Source organism: Balaenoptera physalus (genome assembly GCF_965194825.1).
Source record: "Balaenoptera physalus genome assembly, chromosome: 20".
Taxonomy (NCBI): Eukaryota; Metazoa; Chordata; class Mammalia; order Artiodactyla; family Balaenopteridae; genus Balaenoptera; species Balaenoptera physalus.
Window position 1 is genome coordinate 11,040,725 of NC_138901.1, and position 23,239 is coordinate 11,063,963.

At 46.9% G+C, this 23,239-nt stretch overlaps 1 protein-coding gene across 1 annotated transcript in view; it reads left to right on the forward strand.

The window, feature by feature from the left end:
• The window catches only part of RNF213 (ring finger protein 213), a 114,241-nt gene that overhangs the window by 18,890 nt on the left and 72,112 nt on the right, over nucleotides 1–23,239 (forward strand). The window contains exons 5-14 of the mRNA XM_082441536.1: nucleotides 7,817–8,332; nucleotides 8,612–8,734; nucleotides 9,320–9,468; nucleotides 10,072–10,230; nucleotides 10,565–10,767; nucleotides 15,786–16,069; nucleotides 16,922–17,178; nucleotides 18,328–18,525; nucleotides 21,963–22,185; nucleotides 22,985–23,040. Of these exons, the coding sequence (XP_082297662.1) occupies nucleotides 7,817–8,332; nucleotides 8,612–8,734; nucleotides 9,320–9,468; nucleotides 10,072–10,230; nucleotides 10,565–10,767; nucleotides 15,786–16,069; nucleotides 16,922–17,178; nucleotides 18,328–18,525; nucleotides 21,963–22,185; nucleotides 22,985–23,040 (2,168 nt within the window). The remainder of the gene's footprint in view (nucleotides 1–7,816; nucleotides 8,333–8,611; nucleotides 8,735–9,319; nucleotides 9,469–10,071; nucleotides 10,231–10,564; nucleotides 10,768–15,785; nucleotides 16,070–16,921; nucleotides 17,179–18,327; nucleotides 18,526–21,962; nucleotides 22,186–22,984; nucleotides 23,041–23,239) is intronic.

Here is a 23,239-nt window from a genome sequence, read left to right on the forward strand (position 1 = left end):
TATATACCAGCTTGGTTGACCATTTTAAAGTAAAATACACCCTAAAAGTTCTTGTAAATATAGATGACTATTTATAAAATTATATAGATATTCCTAAGGCTCACCAAAACAACCCCTTAAATGCTGATAGGGGCACAAAAATATTCCAGATTCTGAGTTAGAGGGGACCATTCAGCAATAACGTGGAAAAGCAGATGGCTAGAAAACATTTGCAACATATGACAAAGGGTTCACAACTGGAATACCTAATCAATTCTCTCAAAGAAATAAGACATCCAGGCACTAACAGGACAGTGGGTGAAGGACATAAAAGGCAGTTCCCAGGAGAAAGAGATAAGTGGGCAGCAAATGTGGGGGAGTTCTCCTGGAGGGGTGATCAGGGGAGAACACATGCCCACCGCCCGGAGGCTGCCCTGTTGCCTCTCAGATGGGTGGGGTTTGGTTTTATTTATTTACATATTTTATTATTATTTTTCAAATTGAAGTATAGTTGACTTGCAGTATTTCAGGTGTAGAGCAAAGTGATTCAGTTATGTGTATATTACATATATATATTCTTTTTAAGAATCTTTTCCATTATAGGTTATTACAAGGTATTGACTATAGTTCCCTGTGCTGTACAGTAGGTCCTTGTTTATCTATTTTATATATAGTAGTGTGTATCTGTTAATCCCAAATTCCTAATTTATCCCTCCCCCACATTTCCCCTTTGATAACCATATTTGTTTTTATGTCCGTGAGTCTATTTCTGTTTTGTAAATAAGTTCATTGGTATCATGTTTTTAGATTCCAGGGTTTTGGTTATATTAAAAAGAGGGTTTGGGCTGGTGGCTGCTGCCACAGGTATGGTGACATCCACCAGTCTGCTCTTGGGGGCTGGGGTGTGGTCTGGGGTCCGCGTAATGGGCTGTTATCATCGTGTCACCCTTTCTCCCAATGGTTGTCTTCCAGGAACTGGGTCACGCCCCTCCAGGGGTCCGTCTTGCATTTACTGCCATCTTTACACAGCCGTACCTCCCAGGCCCTCCTGGTTCTGCGGGGTCGCCTACCTCACTGTGGTGTGTGCTTCCTTGTTCTTTCCCTGCTGACAGCGCCCTTCCTTCTAGAAGGCAGACCTGATCCATGTTCCCTGGGGAGGGCGGCTGGCACCTGTTCATGAGGTCAGAAACCTCCTACCACCTTCTGTGATGACCAGAAGGCATCTGGTCACACACTTGTCGCAGAGGGGTCCTCCTGTACCGTGCCATGAATGATACAGGAGCCCTGAGGATGCTGTGGCCCAAGTATATCTACCAGAGCCTGACATCTTGTGCACCAAAGCTGTTAGAACATTGATTACCTTGACTTATTTGGGGCTTCTGTAAAAACGAAACAACCTACTTGGAAGTTTGAGTATTTTAACCATTAGAAATCTTTTGGTTGCAAATAATTGAAACCCAGCTCTGGTAAATTAATACAATAAAGGGAATTTGTCACTCACGTAACTGAGAAATCCTCGGGTAGACCTAGCTGCATGCGAGGTTTAATCTGGGCACCTAGATGATATTCCCAAAGTCCGGGTATGTCTCTGTGTCTTTGCACTGCCTTCTTCATGTCAGTTAGCTCCTTGGCCCCTCAGTAGCGGTCTCCACCACTGTGGACCCTTCCACAGTTATCCACTTCCCACTGCATCATTCAGGGGACAAGAGAATGCCTCCTTCGGGGGCTTCCAGAGAAGAAAGAGGAAGCGTCTCCTTCCCAGGGGAAGCTGTCCTCAAATCTCAGTGGCTGTGATTTGGGATGGGAATACATACCCATCCCTAAACCAGTCACTGTGGCCAGGGTGGTGTGCTGACCCTGCAGCTGGAGTAGAGTTAATCCTGCTTGAACCACTTGGCTGAGAACGGGAGGTTCAGGGGACCATTTCCTGGAGTGGGGGAGTGGGAGCAGGGCGCCAGGCAGCTGGCGGGGCAGGGATGGTCCGAGCACCTCTCCAAGACTCCAGAACTGGTCCAGTCAGGCTTCCTCAGCAAATCCAGGAATCGTGTGGTTCCCTTAGTAGAGATTCTTGTTGGACTTTTTCCTGATGGCCCCTCACTTCCTCCTCGGCATTCCCTACTATAGAGTCTTGGTTCCCTTTTGCAGTTGGCTAGCGTCTAATTGAGAGGCCGGCCCTGGTCCTAATGATACCACTTGTTGGGACAGGTCAGGCGGGGGGTCACCCTGATCTTTCTAGTTCTCATCCCAGTTTCTTTCCTCTTGCTGCTTCTGCAACGCCCACCTTATGTTTGTAGACAGACCCCCCACCCCGCTCCCCCCACCAAACCACTGCCCACGTGTGTCATCCCAGTTTTACAAAAGTGGAAACTGAAGCTGAGAAAGGTTACTTGGGTCTGGAGACGGCGGAAAGGAAGGCTGCAGAGAGGGAGCTTGGGCAGTGCCTGTTTACTAGAAGGAAGTGCTTGATCAGATGCCAGGTGGAAAGGTGACACTCTCCTCAGCCCTGCCGTCCTCCCTGAATTGGCAAAGCACTTCCTATTGAAACCGCACTCCTTCTTGGATTGGACTTGAACCCAGCTGCACCTCAGATTGGGCCTTGAACCCACGATCCCTGACTTAGGAGGGGACTCGAACCCACTGTCTTTTAACTGAAACTGCTCACCTGGTCTCAGGACTTAATGAAACTCAGGTCCTTTTGTCTCATCACAGAGATAATTCAGCATGAGGCAAAGCGATAGACAAAGAGTGAGTTTGTTAGCATAGGACACTTGTGACAGATTCAAGTGGGCAGGCAAGGGAGCGCAGCCCAAAGAACAAAGAGGGCTACATTTTTATAATCAAAGAAAAAGTGGGGAGAGGAGAAGACCACCTTCTTCCTCATTTTTAGGTAGACATCAAGGCTTACATCATTAGTTCCTCCTTTGACCCTATATATGGTCTAACGGGGACAATCATGGCACTATTTAAATCATATATGTGTTAGCAGAAGGATGGTAACATACACTAAAATATTGTAATTCATCTGAGGTTTCAGTATAGTGTCCTCTTTCACCTAGTTTCTTCCCCCCCTCACCTATGCTCCTGTCTTGACTACATGCAGAAATGCTACTCTTCGGGGACCATTAACTCCCTGACTTCAAGTAACAAGATTCAGACCCCATATCTATTGTCTTGTGTTTTAACTATCAGGACTTGTGGCTTGAGTGTGCCTGGTGCTTGGATGCGCCTGGTTTTCCTTCAACGTAGCACAGATTATTGCTAGGTTACTGGATTCTTTTCTTGAGTGGTCATTGGCCTGCAACAGTTTCCTAAGCTCCCTTAAAATTCTTTTTCTGTCTTTAATCCCCTAGTGGGATTTCTAAACTAACTATTTAATTATTCTACTCTCTCCCTGTCACTATCAGTGCAGATGAAGGCAGAGGACCCCTGGGAAGTGGGGCAGAGCTAGTGGGCCCACTTAGCCTCCAACACGTCAGCTTTTGTCAAGCAGCTTCACTGACTTTCTGTCCAACGAGTCAGTGTTCCCACCTGTCACCCCCGCATCCTGCCATAGGTACCTTTTCAGGGTCCGCAGCACCACCCTCCTGTGTGCTCCTGACCCAGCACTCAGGTGAGTGAACGAGGCTGGCCTGCCTTCCCCCAGACTGAGGTCTCCTCTCTGCTCTCCCTGTGTGGGAGGCCTTTGTTCTTTTGATGGAGAAACAAAGTGATGCTCATTATAAAATCAGAGGTGTATTCTGACCAAACCCCCACCCCCCCCAAGAAGTAGCAAACTGTTGTTTTTTCTAATTCTCTTTGGGCAGGAATAGGAATAGCCTTTATGTATGCATATAGAGCTGGTGCAGTGTAGCTTTTTTTTTTTTTTTATAATGTACATTCTTTTTTTATAAATTTATTTATTTATTTATTTTTGGCTGCATTGTTGCTGCGCGCAGGCTTTCTCTAGTTGTGGCGAGCAGGGGCTACTCTTCATTGTGGTGCACGGGCTTCTCATTGTGGTGCTTCTCTTGTTGTGGAGCACGGTCTCTAGGCACGCAGGCTTCAGTAGTTGTGGCACGTGAGCTCAGTAGTTGTGGCCCATGGGCTCTAGAGCACAGGCTCAGTAGTTGTGGCACACGGGCTTAGTTGCTCCGCGGCATGTGGGATCTTCCCGGACCAGGGCTTGAACCCATGTCCCCCGCACTGGCAGGCAGATTCTTAACCACTGCATCACCAGGGAAGCTCCCGCAGCGTAGCTTTTGAATTGAGGTATAATTGGTATTGAGTGAAATGCACAGGTCTTCAGGGCAGAGCCCCCTAGATGTTCTGCTGTGTGTACAGCCTCATCACCCCCACCAGATCCAGAGACAGGACATTGCAGTCCCCAGAAAGCTCGGTAGCATCCCTTCCAAGTCAATAAACTCTTCATTTAAAAAATGTTTTAATTAAATATTATGCCCACCATAAAGGGTATGTATAACATAAATGCAGGATTAACTAAGTGAATACTCATCCCCTACCATCCATTGTAAACATGGACAACTATTGGGGTCTCCTCCCAACTGCCCCCATCTGCTGCCCACACCCAGAGGTCGTGACCCACGTCCGTGCATGCATTCCCAATCATCAGTGTTTAGTTTTAGCGTGCATATTCCTGACTAATGCGGTCAAAATGACAGACCACAATAATTAGGAGTATGTAAATATGTAACAACTATAATACATATAAACTTGATTTTTGTCAAGGAAAATTTTAGACTTTAGCCTCGAGCCTTGCTATATGGCAGGCGTGCCAGCAGCCTGAGATCTGCCAACATCCCAGTCCTGTCTGTAGACCCGAGAGGGGGCTGGGCACTCACGTGCCCCCGTAGACGTGTGTTGAGAGAACTCTAAGTCACCTGTGCAAAATCTAAATCTTATTCTAAGGGTTTTTTTTTCTTTTTTTAAGAAATTATTTATTTATTTATTTACTTATGGCTGTGTTGGGTCTTCGTTTCTATGCGAGGGCTTTCTCCAGTTGCAGCGAGCGGGGGCCACTCTTCATCGCGGTGCGCGGGCCTCTCACTGTCGCGGCCTCTCTTGTTGCGGAGCACAGGCTCCAGACGCGCAGGCTCAGTAGTTGTGGCTCACTGGCCTAGCTGCTCTGCGGCACATGGGATCCTCCCAGACCAGGGCTCGAACCCGTGTCCCCTGCATTGGCAGGCAGATTCTCAACCACTGCGCCACTAGGGAAGCCCTATTCTAAGGGTTTTGAAGCAGCTTATAAAAAGAACAGTTAAATAGGGATAAGAAAAGGAGAAAGCAAGGTAAAGGGGAGAAAGGCAAATTGGAAATCAGAAGTCAAAACCTTTTGTTCTTGGATCTGATCACAGAGCTGACTGAGGGGTGTGGGGTCCCAGGGGGAGAGGAAATGTGCTGGTGCTGCAGGGAAACACGGGACTTTCCAAGGAATTTATTTAATGAGACAGAAGTGGTTAGGCACCTATAGGGGGTCAAGGGTTGTTCTAGACACTGTGAATGCAGCAGTGAAGAAAACAAGGACTTCCTTCCTGGAGGGGAAAGAAAATAAAGACATATTTAGTTGACAGTGGCTAAGGAGGGAAATAAAGCAGATGCGGGGCTGTGAAGGTTTGCTTTCCTACTGAGGGTGTCCGGGTGGTCTGCTGAGGGGTGTGGGGCAGAGGACTAAGTGAAGGAGGTGTCTGGGGAAAGACGGAACCTGAGGCAGGAGGCGCCCTGCTCGTATAACTGGTGATGACACGAGAGGTCAGTGGTACTTACGGATTCCAAGAGGGGGGCCACGTCCACAGGGCCCCACGGGAGGGAGAAGGAGCGAGGGGAGAACGTGGCCCAGAGCCTGCCTTGTGGGGAAAGGCAGGCAGGTTTGAGCAGGTTTAGGTTTGGCTGGTTTGAATACTCTTTGTGGGCTCTGGGCTGTAGGGTTGTCTAGCTGTCCCGTACTTGGCCCTGCGGTGATTTAGTGCAGGGAATGTTGGCTTGGAGGGAGAGTTTGATAAAGGAGATGGGGGGCAGGGCGCCGTGTTAGTTGGTTTGCAGATGAAAGATCTGCTCAGATCTTTCATCTGCTCAGAGAGATCCCTCTCTCTGGGAATTAGCTAGCCCCGGGAGGGGCAGTCTCTCCAGGATTAGCAAGGCCCCCCAAATGCCAGAGCATCCTAAAATACAGAAAGTAAAAAACAGGATTAATACTGGAGGCCAGGGGATGAGGTTAGCAGGCAGTGAGGACCAGTCATGCAGGGTCTTCCGGCCACACGTACGCTTTGATTCTGGATGGGCAAGTCAGCATATGAGGCAGCCTGTAGCTTTGGCCACCTTCAGACGTGTAGGACCCGGGAATCTTTGCCGAATGGATGAAACTGCCTTCTTGGCCTTTGGTGGCTTTCAGACTCAACCTGCGCCTCTTCCCTGGGAAGCCTGCGAGTCCTTCCAACATGCTAAAACCATCTGTTTTTAGTCTTTCTCTCCTACTAAACCATCAGCTTCATGGGGGAGGAATGTATCTTACTTTCTTGTTCCATGCGCTTAGGACAACGTTCCAGGTTCCTTGGTAAATCAGTGTAGAACTAAGCGACTTGATTTAAGCCAGCCTCACGCTGAAAAAGGAGGAGATTCTGCAAAGGGCTTGGGGTTGTGGGGTCCGCACACAGCTTTCTGCTGGTCTGACCTGTGGTTCCCAGTGAGGTTTCATGTCAGGACCACCAGGAAAGCTAATGGAGATGCTGGTGCCCGTGCCCCCAGGCCAGTCAGATCAGAGTCGGGTGCCTGGGGTAGGGAGCTGCTTGGCCTTAGTGCTCACAGAGCAGGCCTGGTCTGGCAGCAGCACCATGGAAATGTAGAACCTTGGGTCCTCCAGACGTGCTGAGTCACCATCAGTATGTTGGTAAAATCTTCAGAGATCTGTACGCCCTGGAAGCTGGGGAAGTGACTGCCTCGAATGACCTTTCTTAAGCCTCTTTCTACCGCGATGTTAGCGGGGGTCAATGTCAGGCTGGGAAATTGCCATCCGGGGTGGCCTGTGTGTCGTGTTGCCTGTTTTGAGCACATGGGCAGGAAGTTTGGTCAGGATTCTTGGAGAAAATCTGGAAGCTGACCCAGAACAAGACTGCCCCACCCCACGTGCAGAGAAACCCCGAGGCCTTCCGTCTCTCTCTCCCGGGGACTCAGCCCAGGCATGGGGCGGGACGGCAAGGCCTGGGCCCACACCAGGCTTCAGGGGGGTCACGGGTTACTAGCACTTAATGAACCAATCAATACTTGCTCCAGAGCAGGATCCCCAAGCGTGCAGGGCATCCAGCCCCATGGGGTCCTCAAAGGGTCCTGCCACACCTGCTTCTCACAGGCTCCATCTCTGATTCTGAAGTTGAGGACTCTTGCCTTTGAGCAAGGATCTGAGGCAGAGGTGTAACATGCCAGTGTGGGTGCAGGAAGGAACTACTTAGACTTCTGTTCATTTTTCCGTCTCTATTTTGTACATAATACGTATATGGAGTAGAATGTGTGGGGGCCTGTACCTGCTTTCTAACATTTGAAAGCCGTCCTTAAAGGATGTCCCATGGGAAGGAATTCCATGTGAGGGTCTCAGCTTGGATTGGACAGAACGAAGCATGTGACCATCACTGCTCCCCACTTGCCCCTCAACTCTGTTCACCACTCCCATTCACTTTGTGTCTCAGTTTCATTCTTTACAAGGTAAAGAAATGGCAGATTTAACAGATGTAAGGTGGTTTGGTCGAGCTACACTTGACGTACTTCAGAAATTGAAAGGAAATTGGAGGAAAACATTGGTGAGAGTATAGTAAACCTGAGAAATAACATGAGTGTCTCTTTTTCTGTTTAGAGGAAAAGGAGAAAAAGGAAGAAAAAGAATCAGAATGCTTCCACGTCTGCAGAGCTGGATTCCTTGTCCCCATCCCTCTTGGGCCCCTGTAGTCTGAGTTCGCTTGCAAACCCTGAGCTCCAGGACACAGCCCCACCCCAAAGCCCAGCTCAGCAGGGTGGTCCCACCCACCAGACAAGCCAGCCCCCAAGTGTGGGCAAGACGCCGCTGGAGGCTGTGGGCCGCCCTCTGCAGGGCCAGGTTGCGAGAGGAGCAGAGGCAGCTGCGGACACCGAGTCTCTGAGCAGCCCGGTACCCCAGGACCAGCCTCTGGGAGGAGCCTTCCCGGAAGGGAAGGACCTCCACTCCCTGAACCCCTCCAAGGGCAAAGGCCTCCCCACTTCTGCAAGTGAAGGCCATCCTAGGGAGAAAGATGCTACTCAGGAGCTCCCACTGCCTGAGCCAAAGGGGGACCAGTCCAAGCCCGGGAAAGAGCCGCGGGCCACTGGGCAGCAGGCCAGGGCCCCTGCCTCTGGGGTGAGTTGTTAAGGGAGTGACGACTGGGGTTGGCCTGCCATGTCTCGACACCTTGCTGTGCAGTGCGGTTCTGACAATACTTCACTGTCTGGGAAGGGTGTCCACTGGGACTTGCTCCCTGGGAAGGGGGGCTGTGGAAGGGGCTGCCCTTCCACCCCGAGCTGCTGACCCCTGTCACTGGGCTGGTGGCAGATGCTTACCCTTATGCCATTGAATCAGAGTTTCCCTGTCCATTTTGTCCTCTTGGCCCTGATGTTTTGGGGTCTTTATTTCTTCCAGGCAAGTGTTGCTGCAGCTGAGCCAGCTGGTGCAGGGAAAAGAGTTGGGAAAGAAGTTAAAAATCAGACTGAGAAAACGAAACAGCCTCCCACAAGTGTCCCTGCTTCCCGAGACAACCACCGGGTAAAGCGTCTCGTTCCTACCTGGTCGGCTTTCCAGGAAGCCGTCCCCGTCCTTGCTGTCTGTCCCATGGGCTGCTCCTTTTGGCCCCGTTCCTTCCACAGCTCAATTTAATCATTTGGTGAATATGTGTTAGGTACTGGGGGTGCAGCCTAGCATTTGAAATGAGACCAGCTCCTGCCTTTTGGAGCTCACATTCTAGTGGGGAGAAAGACAAAGCAAAGTCAGGCTGTGAGAAATGCCGTGGAGAGAAGTAGGGCGAGGGGCTGGGGTGTTGGAGGTGGGTTCCAGGCAAGGCCTTCCAAGGAGATCTGAAAGAGTGACAGGCGAGCCACGTGGCTGTCTAGGGACGTGCAAAGGCCCCCAGGTAGAGTGTGGTGGACCTGTTCAGGGAGCAGCAGGAAAGAGGGGCCATTGACAGTGGTGCGGAGAGGAGTCCTGGGAGGCTGTGGTAGGTAGACCAGAAGGCATTAGAAGGTTCTGAGCAGGGAAGGAATGTGGCCACTCTGGCGGCTATGAGAAGCATCCCCTGTTGGGGGCAAACGTGGAGGCTGGTCATCAAGTTTGGGGTTTGGGTGCTTGTTCCAGGAAGCTGCAACCAAGGACCAGATGGGTGTTTCTGGAGGAAAAGCAGGTGAAAATGAGAAGGCCAAGCCGAAGGACCCGAAGAAGCCAGAGGGGAATAACAGAAATAATGCAACCACTGTGAAAGATGAGGGGGAGCAAAGGAACCAGAGGTAGAGCGCACACGGAGCTAAGGAGTGGTGGGTGTGACCCGGCTCGGGGCGGCACAGGCCTGGCCCCCACCCTGAGCCGGGGCTGGAAGGGGCCAAGCCACCCCAGAGGAGATTCCCACGTTGCCCTCTTGTTGACTCTTGGGGGAAAGGGAAACACTCGGGAGGTAGGCAGTGGAGGGGCACCTGTCCCAATTCCTTGCTCAGTTGAAATGCTCCATAATATGGTTCCTGGGGTCCCGGAGGCAGCACTGGCCTTACAGAAGTCAGGAAAGAGGCTGTCATGTGCCAGAGTACTCAGCCACCCCCTCCTGCCACAGCCCGCAGCCCCTTGGAGCTGGGCAGAGATCGCCCCCCAGCCCCCGCACCCACTGTCCTCCTCCACTGTAGAGGGAGAGCCGAGGGCACCCACATGGCAGACAGCCTGTCTGAAGTGTGGACGCTCTTGCACTTCGTTGGGGTGTGTGTTAGTGCACAGCCAAGAAACAAGGATCCTGTGTGCACACACGTGTGTGTGTGTGTGTGTGTGTGTGTGTGTGCGCGCGCGCGCAGAGAGGTAGACAGATCCGGATCTAATCGGTGTTTTCCTCCGTGGCTTTCCCCCAGCCCACTGAGCTCCTTGGAAGGAATCACGGTGTACTTCCATGCAATCATTTCAAAACATTTCCAGTTCAACCCCAGCCAACACAAAGTATTTGTCAGGGGCGGAGAAGAATTTGGGAAGCCCAGATGGAATCATGATGTTTGCGAGATGTACTACACCAAGTGAGTATATCCCAGTAGGCCCGTAAGGAAATGTACAGAACATCCAGTCTTTGAAATATATTGAAATCATAATTTTTATCAAGTTGATTAATCCTTAGACCTTTGGGAAGATGAATATTTCAAACAACTCTTCCCTATAATGCACTTCTTTGTCATACTTCACCTTGGCCCTTTCTCTGTCTCTGTGTGAAAACCGTGCCTTGTTCTGGAAGCATCCTCTCGGTCAGCATCGATTTATAGCTCTGCGTCTGCACTCCGTGCTGTGTTTGAGAAGAATGAAGATTTCTGGGAGAGGATTTTTTGGATAACAGGCTGGTGTCCTGTTTATTCACAGAGACCTGCATGAGAATGGGTCCCTCATTGAAGGCAGCACCATCATTTCTAAGCAGCACCTGGATAAACCCATTCCATACAAGTACGTCCTCTGGCGAGGCAAGGGCCCTGTGGAGTATGAGGTCATCTACAAATGTCAGCAGAAGGAAGGCGAGCACGTGAACCGCTGTCTCCATGTGAAATCTTCCCTTCTGGGATCGGGAGGTAAGCCTCAGGCTGGGCTCCTGATCAGAGCTCAGAAGGCTGCACGTTCCTCCTGGGGATCAAAGGCTTTCCTTGGCCCTTGTGGGTCCTCTTTGCTTGGCATTGGCCCTGCCCTACCCCCCAGCTCTATGTTTCATAAACCTGAGCTTGGAAGCATGTTTCTGATCAGGTTAGCTTAACCACTCACAAGAGTAAACAAGCGAAAGGATTTTTACTAAGGGAAAGGAGAGAAGATAGAGCCGCTGGGAAGTAAGGGGACTGGGGCCTAGAGGGGCAGCAGTGAGCGGGGGCAAGGGCAAGGGAAACAGGGCTGCCAGGACCACAAGCCCTTCCCAGATTTCCAAATGGCGACTGTGAATAAGACATCCAGCAGAAGCCATCAGGGGCTGGATCCACTGCCCCCTGCTGTCTGTCATAAGTGTCACTCTTCTATTTTCTTTTTTTCACTTTATTCTGTTTCTCTTTCTTTCTCTTATCTGTTATCTAATTCTTTTTTCTGTGCTCTGTTTTCTACTCACTGTATGCAGTGTGTGTGGTGTTTGTGTGTGTGTCAGGTGTGTGTGTTCATGTGTGTGTCCAGTGTGCGTGTGTATTTCTGTGTGTGTGTACATGTGCATGTGTTCTATATAGAGAGTCTGTATGGGTTCTACTTTTAGGAATTTGCTTAGATCTTCTTTGTGGCTGACTTCTTGGTCTGTCATAAATATTCCACGTATGCTCAGAAAGAATGGATAATCAATTTTGTGGACTCAAAAGCTGTATGTATATCTATTAGCTGAAGCCTGTTTAATATTAAAGTCCTTGTTTAAAAAGATCGATCTGTCAGCTTTTGAGAGAGATGTTCCAGTCTGTCACCAAGACCAAGTGCTTTGTTTATTTATTTATTTGTTTTTTTATACTCATGACTTGTGTGGGTTAGGAGTTTGGATGGAGCACAGCAGGGCTGGCTGGTTTCTGCTCTCTGATGTCTGGGGCCTTAGCTAGGAAAGCCTGAAAGCTGGGAGTGATTTGCTGGCTGGGCTTTGGAATCATCTGGAGGGGTCTTTGCAGTTGATGCTGCCTGTGGCCAGGACCGCTGTTGGGCTGACAGCGATTGAGGTCGGTGGGGCAGGTGCTTGGTTATTTTGAACTGGCCCAAAGAGACAGAGAAGAAACTAGAGTCATGCTCTCTTCTTAAATGTGCCCAAGTGTTGACTCGATCGCCTCCAAAAGACTCTATTCTGTATGGGCTTACCAAAGAACAGAGCCCTGCGATACTTTCTGGTTTTGCCCTGTACTTGCTGGATGATCCAAACTGGCTGTTTCCATGCTTGAGGTGACCCCTCATCAGACAAGAGGTGATGCTGATCTAATCTTGCCGGAGGAGGTGGTAGTGATTTGGGATAGCAGGTCCCATTTGCTCTTATTTAAGAAGCACTGCCTTAGTCACTTCAGATTTTATCTGGCTGGGTCCTGGTACTTAAGCTGTCAAACCAGATAGAGATGCACTTTTTAACACAGAGACAATCATTTCAAAGTCCATTAAAAAGATTTTCTTTCCCTTTCTTCCTTTCTTCCTTCCTTCCTTTCTTTTTCTTTCCTTCCTTCCTTCCTTCCTTCCTTCCTTCCTTCCTTCCTTCCTTCCTTCCTTCCTTTCCTTCTTTTCCTCCCTTTCTCTTTCATTGAAGTATTGTTAGTTGTTGTGTTAGTTTCAGATGTACAGCAAAGTGATTCAGTTATATATATATATTTTTTCAGATTATTTTCCATTATAGCTTATTATAAGATATTGAATATAGTTTCCTGTGCTATACAGTAAATCCTTGTTGCTTATCTATTTTATATGCAGTAGTGTATATCTCTTAATCCTATACTCCTAACTTATCCTTTTCCCCCCTCACTTTCTCCTTTGGTAACCATGTTTGTTTACTATGTCTGTGAGTCTGTTGCTGTTTTGTAAATAAATTCATTTGTATTATCTTTTCGATTCCACATACAAGTGATATCATATAATATTCTTCTTTCTCTGTCTGACTTATTTCACTTAATATGATATTCTCTAGGTCCATCCACTTGCTGCACATGGCAATGTTTCGTTCTTTATTAATGGCCAAGTAATATTCCATCACATATATATATAGATATAGATATATATAGATATATATATATAGATAATGTTTTCTTTATCCATTCATCTGTTGATGGACACTTAGGTTACTTTCATGTCTTGGCTATTGTAAATAATGCTGCAGTGAACATTGGGGTGCATGTATCTTTTCGAAATAGAGTTTTCATCTTCTCTGGATATGTGCCCAGGAGGGGGATCGCTGGATCATATGGTGGCTCTATTTTTAGTTTTTTAAGGATCCTCCGTACTGTTTTCCGTAGTGGCTGCACCCATTTACATTCCCATCAGCAGTGTAGGAGGGTTCCCTTTTCTCTACACCCTCTCCAGCATTTATTTGTAGACTTTTTGATGATGGCCATTCTGACCAGTGTGAGGTGATACCTTATTGTAGTTTTGATTAGCATTTCTCTAATAATTAGTGATGTTGAACATCTTTTCATGTGCCTGTTGGCCATCTGTATGTCTTCTTTGGACAAATGTCTGTTTAGGTCTTCTGCCCATTTTTTGATTGGGTTGTTTGTCTTTTGATATTGAGTTGTATGAGCTGTTTGTCATTAAACAGATTTTTAGGTTGTAGAGTAACTCAGGATTGCCAAGTAACTTTATTTTCAGATGCTTTCTTAATCATGATATTGTTCTAGTGTTTTTCAATAATTATACTTTGCAAGCTTTTTAAAAAAATGAGTGTTAAAGCTTTTTCCTTATGGTTGCACGGGCACTTTAACTGCTTACTTCTCGGTGTGGGCCGTCCTATTTAGATGCCCTGTTGGTAGGTTGACATTGGAGCTCCCTGGGAGATGGTACCCTGGTCAGTTGAGTTAAATCAGGAGTTTTAAGCAGTAAGGAGGTGAGTCATAGTAACCAATGCAAGGGCTGATGGGAAGGCCAGAGAGGGCCTTCGTTGGTTTCCAAGGGTCTGGAGGTCACTGCTTGAGCCCAGGTGGGAAAGTGCCCCAGCCCCTGACATCATCAATGCAGGTGATTTGGGAGGAGTGTCTGGAAGGCACTCTTGTTGATTGAGAAGTTTTGTGCTTTGCTTTATTTGGTGTGGTGGTGGTTTATGTTAAATAAATGTAGTTTTCATCAATCCCAATAAACAGAGAGAGAGATGACTTCCCTCCCCTCTTCCTCCTTCTAAGCCTCCTGTGAGCGCTCTCATTGGTAGAACCCACTGTGGCAAGGCAGGCAGAATGGAGGTTCTGGGCTCCAGCCCTGTGACGTGGGGGAGACCCAGACGGCAGATGTGTGTGCTGGTGGCAGAAACAGCCATCACTAGCACTCTATCCCTTCCAGTGCCTTTTTCCTTGTGCTGTGTTTTGCCTAAAACTGATTCTGCTGTGTCTGCGTTTCTTGCCTACCCTCTTAGCCTCTTTGCTTTTGTCCCAACTCTTGCTGTTTGCTCTCAAGTTCAACTCTTGCAGCCCCGTCTCTGTTTCGCTGGACTGTTGTTGGTTTGTTTTTTTTTCTTTCCATTCAATATGATCATCATTTTTTTTTTTCTTTTGTCCGTGCCACATGGCTTGCTGGATCTTAGTTCCCACACTGGTAATCGAACCTGTGCCCCATGCAGTGGAAACGCGGAGTCCTAACCACTGGACCACCAGGGAGTTCCCAATCTAATCATCTTTAATGGGTGAATTTAGCCCATTGGCATGAATTGAGACTGTCAGTGGAAGACTCACTTTTGACAAATAATCATGTCTTTTCTCTCTACCTTGTTTCCTTGTTCTTTTTTGTACTTTTTCTAACTTTTGGATTTTCTTTCTCTTTTCTCTGGGGGTTTGGAACTTAAATATTTTGTTTCTGGTCTTCTAGTAGATTCTTCAAGACCAAGACCATTAATGTCCCTCCCTGTCCCACCGTCCCGGGGTCGAGGGTATCCCATGCCCAGGACACTGATTGGCGCTCCCTTCACCTCCACGGCACTGGCCATCCCAGGCCAGCAGCTCTCACTCACCTTTTGTCTGGAAGAGCGTTTTTATAAAACCGAGAGAGAGCCATTGTGTCCCCCACCTGTGAGGGACATATGGAGCAGGAAAAGCTTCCACAGGAGGTGATCCAAACAGTCTGAGGTCAGATCCAAACAGTGATTCCAAGTTATCGCTGGGCAGGGCCGGGATGGGGCAGGGATGGGTGAGTGGGGACTTCCAGCAAAGACAGCAGACTGGACATTGAGGAGCAGGAGGCCTGTTTGGAGGCTGGACTTTCTGATTTTCATGGCTATTTTTAGGTACTTGTGTTGCCTCTGGTGCCTTACTGACCTCTTTGCCTTCTAATTATTTGACAATTGATTTTCCTGGGTTTTCTAGGTCCGTACTCATATCATTTCAGCTGGTTATAAGAGCAGCCATGGGTTCAGCCCTTGCCCCATGTCGAGGGCTGTTTTGTCTGTCATGTGACCTGTACCATCCTTCATGGAGTGGGCACCACGGTTCCCAGGACAGAGGAAATGAGCACTTGCACCAAATAACATACCAAAATGGTGCACAAGTGCTAGTGAGTGATGCAGTTTCAGCATGAAATTTTTGACCCCTGTGTGGTCATTTTCTCAAGAGCTCATGTACCAATTGTGCTGAACCGTCTAGTTCGACAAAGACATGTTTCAAGTATTTTCAGGGCAGCTGAATCGTGTGCCTCACTCAATTCACTGTATGGTGTCCAGGTTACTTGTCCTAAACAGCCGTGCTCCACCCAGGGGCCAGGCCCCATGTTGTTTATCTGTGGATGGGTACCTGGATGGAGCAAGTGTTGCTGCCTTCCGTTTACCACGTTCTGTGGTGTTCCTGTCTTTCTTCCCTTCCTTGGCTCCTTCATCCTATTTCTTCTGGTCAAGATCAGCCTTCCAGGGTGGAGTATCCAGGTCTAGTGGGTTTTGATGCTTCTAAGTATAACATTGCTCTTTTAATCTTAGACTGGCACCAGTACGATGATATAATTTGTAGGAAGCCCCCTGGGAGGTTGCAGAAATTGATGGATTATGTAACAGATGGTACAAGGAAAAACTTGGTGAATGGGAAGCAGATCGCGGCTGCGGTCATGCTGGACCGCATCTTCAGCATCCTTGAGACCTGGAATGCCATCAATTTAAAGAACTTTTTCACCCAGTTCCAGCAGTTTTATTCTGTCATTCGGGTGCCCATGATCTATGAAGGAGAAGAACAGCTGTGGAGCACTCTGCAGTACGAAGAGAAGGAGGTACCGGGTCTCAGGGGTGTCAGCAGCAGCTCCCTTCTCTACCTCCTGGGCACTCAGCATCACCCCGCCTCCTAGTGGCCAGATGACCCCTAGAATCAGTGCACCAGGTGGATGGGGGCAGGATATTTCAGTTCCTTTTCTCCTAGTGCCACCTCTAGGGAATTCTTTGTCCTCCCCATTTTCTTCCTCCTCCCACCTCCTCACCTGGCCCCACCTCCACCACTGATCCCACCTCCTCACCTGCTCTCCCCCACTGGTCCCATCTCCTCACCTGCCCCCCTCCACCACTGGTCCCACCTCCTCACCTGCTCCCCCCCCCACTGGTCCCACCTCCTCACCTGCCCCCCTCCACCACTGGTCCCACCTCCTCACCTGCCCCCCTCCACCACTGGTCCCACCTCCTCACCTGTCCCCCTCCACCACTGGTCCCACCTCCTCACCTGTCCCCCTCCACCACTGGTCCCACCCCCTCACCTGCCCATCCCCTCCACCACAAGAAGGCTGGCGCCCTTCACTGCATCTCTACCTGCTCTGTGGTATGGCTTAGGCGTTTTTGAGACAGACCTGGAGCCACACCTGAGATGACCAGTATACCCTTATAAGGCTCAGGACCCCCACCTGATAGCCCCTCCATCATGCTGAGGCCTCTGGACATACCACTGGTGGCGCCTCCCGAAGACCCAGGACGAGGGGGATGCTCAGGGTTTAATGGGGAGGCAGGCAGTGGGTGACCCCTCCACACAGGCTTCCCTGCCCAGCTGGTGGGGAAGTAAGCATAGTGATGGGCAGCTCCTGACACCTCTGGTGGTTTCATTGCCATGGTTCTGTATCTTCCTTTTCTCCTGGGAGCAGGTGAGAAAACACCTGTGGGAATGTTTGACAAAGAAAATGGCACCATTTCTGGAAATGAGTGGGGACTCTCTGCCTGAAGACTGCCCAGTGAGGAGTAAATTGAGAATGGGCCTGATTGTCCTTTTCTCAGTGGAAAAATTTCACTTTCTCTTATCGGAAAGTGACCTGGGCTCACTCTGTTGCCTCCTTTGCTCGAATGCCAGTTCATCAGATGCCCTTCGCAAGGATCTGATCCACATCCTTGAAACATCTCAGAGGTAGTGTGTGTGTGTGTGTGTGTGTGTGTTTGTGTGTGTAAAGATTTTCTAGCTCTCTAATGGTTTTTATCTGATTATAAAAATAAGTGCTTGTCAGAGAATGGATGAAAACATGTAAAAAATAAAAACTACCCGGAATTTTACTACTCACTGTTGTCATTTCAGTGTTTATCCCGCTAGCCTTTTTCTAGCCTATGTACTATTTTTCATTTTATTACATATTCTCTTGAATACCCTGCTTTTGAGCAGCTTTAAGGTGTATCATAACTCAGCCCCACGTGCGTGTATTTGGGGGTGGGGGGGTCATGGTAAGACAACGAAGCCGGACTTGAGGATGTTTGTGGAAGTACTGTGGGTGCCCTCCCCGTGGCTTCTGCAGCTGCCGTGCCCAGTTCACGAGCCAGGGCGTCACTGCGCTGGGCCCGGAGCACTCGTGGGGTGGAGGCCGCGGCCTGTCCTGAAGGCACTCACATTTCACTGGGTGGAGGCGCCGCCCCAGAACCCTGTGATGGTCCCAAGGTCTTTTTTCTGGAGCTGTTTGAATTGAACTCAAGGGTAATATTGGGCAGCCTTCTCTGAGCAGTCAGTCTTATGGGACACCTGCCTTGTGGTTTTACAAATTTAAAACACCCAGTTAAACCCCGTTCATTTTGAAAGAGAGAAGAAATGCTGGCAAATGTACAAGTGTTTCCAGGTCTTAAGAAACATCCATGTTTTGTGATTGTAGGGAACATGCCATGTATTATTTATAGGCTCCTTCCTTACATGTAAAGAGTTGCTTTATATGTAGATTTACTGTTGCCAGATGACCTGGGTTCAAGCCCCAGCTCTGGCACAGGGGGCCTTGCGTAGATCACATGCCTCTCTGAACCTCTGTCTCCTCCACTGTCAAGGAGGATGGAAAGATGCCACCAGGAGTTTGCTCTGGGGCTTCGAAAGGGCCAGTTCAGTGCCTGATGCTTTTTGGGGGTGCCGAGGGGGCCCCTGAGGTTTCTCCCTGGCCTGGTCACTCTGTGCTCAGACACCTGGAGCACTCTTATCTTATGCTCTGTGTGAGGAGCTGTCCCTTCCCTGGTGGGTGTCGGACCCCTGGGGCTGGCCTGACACTGGCCGTGCTGGGCTCACGTGCGATCTCTGTTCCCTTTCTAGCTGGCGAGCATCCCTGGTAAACCTGTGCCAAATGTGCATGGACAAAAAGGTTGACCGTTGGGTGTGTGCCCTGCCTGTGCTGCACCACTGCATGGACCTGTCCCCGCCAGCCCAGGACTCGGGCATGCAGCCCGAGGACACCTGGGCAGCCCTTGAAGGCATCTCCTTCTCGGAGTTTCGGGAGAAAAGAGCAGATCAGTAAGTTACAGACCTGCACTTATGTATGTAAATCTTGGAATCATAACTGTGCTTCCAAGATCTCCAGTGGACTTTTAGTACCCACTCATTCCTGCTTTTAGTGACGGAAGTAATGTATCACTTCTTTTAAAATTACTTCTTTAAAGATTTTAGGGGATTTCCCTGGTGGCTCAGTGGTTAAGAATCCGCCTGCCAATGCAGGGGACACAGGTTCGAGCCCTGGTCTGGGAAGATCCCACATGCCTCGGAGCAGCTAAGCCTGTGCACCACAACTACTGAGCCTGCGCTCTAAAGCCCACGAGCCACAACTACTGAGCCTGCGTGCTGCAACTACTGAAGCCCACGTGCCTAGAGCCCGTGCTCCACAACAAGAGAAGCCACCACAATGAGAAGCCTGCACACTGCAACGAAGAGTAGCCCCCTCTCCCCGCAACTAGAGAGAGCCCGCGCACAGCAATGAAGACCCAATGCAGTCAAAAATAAATTAACTTAAATTAAATTAAACAAAAAATAGAATTTTAAATAAGCAAGAAATACAAAGAAAAATACAAAAATGGCCTGCAACCCCAGAGGTAATCATTGCTGTTAACACTTTGGCCTGTGTATTTGCAGAGTTTTGTCCAAATGTCGATATGTGGGTGCTTTATATGCTTAAAAATCAACCACAGAAGATAGATTATGTATTTTTCTTTATTTTTCTTACAATTTTATTGAGATATAATTGACCTATAGCACTGTATAAGGTTAAGGTGTACAGCATAATGATTTGGCTTACATCACGAAATGATGACCAATGATAAGTTTAGTGAACATCTATTATTATCTCATAGGTACAAAATTAAAGAAATAGAAAAAGAATTTCTCCCTTGCGATGAGAACTCTTAGGATTTCCTCTCTGAACAACTTTCATATGTAACACACAGCAGTGTTCATTATATTTATCATGTTGTACATTATATCCCTAACATTTATTTATCTTATATCTGGAAGTTTGCACCTTTTGTCTGGTTTCATGCAATTCCCCCCTGCCCCGCCTCTATGATAGATTATTTATTCTGTTTTATCCTGTTTTCCAACCTTCTTTTTTTCATTTAACAGTATATTGTGAACGATTTTTTTCGCAAGTAAATATACACCTACTTCTGTAATGACTGCTTAGCGTTGCAAATTTTATTTAGCTGGTTCTCTGTGCCTGGACACTTGGATTATTTCTGCACTTTCGCTTTGTAAGCATGCTTTGATGCACTTCTTTGTAATTTTCCTTGTCCAATTATTTCCTCAAGATAAATTCCTGAAAGTAGAATTGCGCAGGTCAGAGGCTTTGCACATTGTAGGTGCACATCTTGAGGTAGTGAAGTACTGTTTTGAGGCAAGGAAAGATTTCTTAGAGAAGACACAGAAAGCACAATCCATAAAAGAAAAATGGTAAATCAAATTTAAGTACAAAAGCTAAATAAAAAATACAAATTCAGTACAAGAAAATTAATACTAACACTTATTTCCAAGCACAGATAACATCCCCCATTTACTTTGTTTTTTGTCAAAGAAACTATTCCAAGTCTCTCATCTGCCCTCCCCGCCCCTAATCCAATAGGATCTAGCCTATAGGTTTTTAGGGATTGAAATAGTGAGTAAGCTGAATTAAGTTATTGCTTCTTCACTATTATTGGAACGTTTTGAAATTCAAGCCAAATTAAGATTATTTATATAATTATATATATTTTAAATGCCCTTCAAGGGGCATTTATCTAGAAAACTGACTATCTAGAAGAAATTTAGCTGGAGAATGACAAACATTAGCATTGGTCTTAAAGATCGTGTCTTTTAGGCAAAAGTGGCCTTTAGTATGCAGTGAAGCTTTATCCATCCATATGTTTCGCGTAGCCTCTGTCGCTTCTGTGGCACTTGGCTGTATTTACTTTCCCATTGTCATCTTTTCGGGTCTCCAGGACGGTGTTACAGAACAGCATAATTTAAAGACCTTCCCCGGACTGGGTTTGCGTAGACTGTTTGATCCAGGGCACTTGCTTATTCATGCATCAACATGCTTAGTTCATAAATTATTGCACCCACAATGGAAAACAGTATCAAAAGTTAAAAAAAGAACTGCCATAGGATTGCCATAGGATTGCCAGCAGTCCTACTTGTGGGTATGTAGCCCAAGGAAATGTAATAAGTATCTCAAAGAGCTATCTGTACCCCTGTGTTCATTGCAGCATTATTCACAATAGGCAAGATGTGGAAACAACCTACGTGTCCATCAACAAATGAATGAATAAAGAAGCAGTGGTGTGTATATGTGTGTGTGTGTATACATATATATGATGTATATATACTTGTGTATATCATCATATATATGTATATATGATGCAGTATTATTCAGCCACAAAAAAAAGGGAATCCTGCCACTTGCAACACATGGATGGACCTTGAGGGCATTATGCTAAGTGAGATAAGTCAGATAGATAAAGACAAATACTGTATGATATCACTTATATGTGAAATGTAAAAAAGTCAAACTCACAGAAGCAGAGAGTAGATTGGTGATTACCAGGGGCTGGGAGGTGGGGAAAAGGGGCAATGTTGGTCAAAGAGTACAAACTTCAGTACTCTGAAGACAAATTAATTCTGGGGAGCTAATGTACAGCATGGTAACTATAGTTAATAATACTGTATTGTTTACTTAGAAGTTGCTAAGAGAGTAGCAACTTTTAAATGTTTTCACCACAGAAAATGTTTTCACCACAGAAAAGAAATGGTAACTATATGACATAATGGATGCAGGTATCAAGTAATGCTATGGTGGTAATCATTTTGCAATAAGAAAGTGTATCAAATCAACACATTTTACACCTTAACCATAACACAGTGTCATATGCCAGTTGTATCCCAGTAAAGCTGGAAAATGCTTAATTTTTGGTGGATTCTTTTATTATTGTGATAAAATATACCTAACCTACAATTTACCATTTTAATCATTTTAAGTGTACGGTTCAGTGGCATTAAGTACGTTCACATTGATATGCAACTGTCACCCCCGTCCGTCTCCAGAACTTTTCATCTTGTAAAACTGAAACTGTGTCCCCATTAAACAACAACTGTCTCTTCCCTCCCTCACTACCAGCCCCTGGCACCCACCACTCTACTGTCTGTCTCTATGAATCTGGCTCCTCTAGGGACCTCACATAAGTGGAATCAGAGTATTTGTCCTTTGTAAGTGGCTGATTTCACTGAGCACCAGGTCCTCAGGGTTCATCCGTGTTGCTGAATTCTTAATGTATTATTGTTTACCTCTCATTTGATTGAGTTCTTAGCATTTAAATCATTTTTGAAATCGGAACTTTTTAGATCCCTTCTAACATAATTTTAACTAACTTGGTCTCTTTTACTGACCTCACTGTTGCCCTTTTTTTCTGTTCCAATTTTCCCTTATATAGGAAACAATTACTCCAGATAATGGGAAAGAATAGACATTTGCTATATGTGGATGAGTATCTGTTCCGATCCTGGTTCAGTTTGCTCCCTCTGAGTGACTTGGTTCATTACATGGAAGAACTCACCGACTACCTGAGTTACTCACCCCCTCGTGTCCTGGACTGTCTTCTAGGGACTTGGTACCGGCTTGAAGGACTTGAGGAAATCTCCAACAGAAATATCCAGGTTTGTTGTCTGGAATCGGCTCTTGAGTCCTTGCTTAGCAAAAGCAGATCAAAAACGAATCAGTCAGAGTGTGTGATTCTCCTTTTCTGAAAACCTGACAGGGTAAAGCATTTAGAAAAAAGAGAACCAGGAGGGGTCAATATTTCGTAGGGTAAAGGGTTGATTTACTTGAGTTATTCTGTTTCAGTAAATAGAATTCAATAAAACGGTAGCCTTTGGGTATGTGTGAGTGTGCAAGGCAGGGCTAGAAGCTATTCTGAGTGTTGGTCCACTTCCTAATTGCTCTCTGTCCTTTCCCATTTTGGGGATGGATAAAACGGTATTATTTTATTTTATTTTTTAAAAAATATTTATTTATTTATTTATTTATTTTTGGCTACTTTGGGTCTTAGTTGCGGCATGCAGGATCTTTTGTTGCTGCGTGCGGGCTCTTTGTTGCAGTGCACAGGCTCCTCCCTAGTTGTGGCACATGAGCTCAGTAGTTGTGGTGCAGGCTTAGTTGCCCTGTGGCATGTGGGATCTTAGTTCCCCAACCAGGGATCGAACCTGCGTCCCCTGCATTGGAAGGCAGATTCTTAACCGCTGGACCACCAGGGAAGTCCCCAAAACGGTATAATTTTAAATCCTGCGTTTTATTTGTAGAAGGTATAAGATTAGTACTTGAGCCCCTTAAAATTTGTTTATAGAAAGAAAATAATTATTATGCTCTATTTATGTTGGATTTTTTGGGGTCTGTTTTAGCAGAGATGGTGGCGTCATGATTAAATCCTCCCTTTTTTTCTTTTCTTCCCCACCCTAGAGTATTACGAGTACTTTTCAAATGCTGTTGCACCTCCTGGATATGTATCAGGAAAAGTAAGTAGAAAAGTAAAGTGTAGTCTCTCTCTTGCACACGGTTATCCCCTAATGATTGGCTGTATCCCATATTTGCTGTCATTAATGGAAGGTCATAAATTAATATATATCCCACTTCTTTTTTCAAGGTATTAATGTAATCATCCTACTTTTTAAAAAAGGGAAAAGCGTAGAAATCAGCTGCTAAGATTTTGGTTTA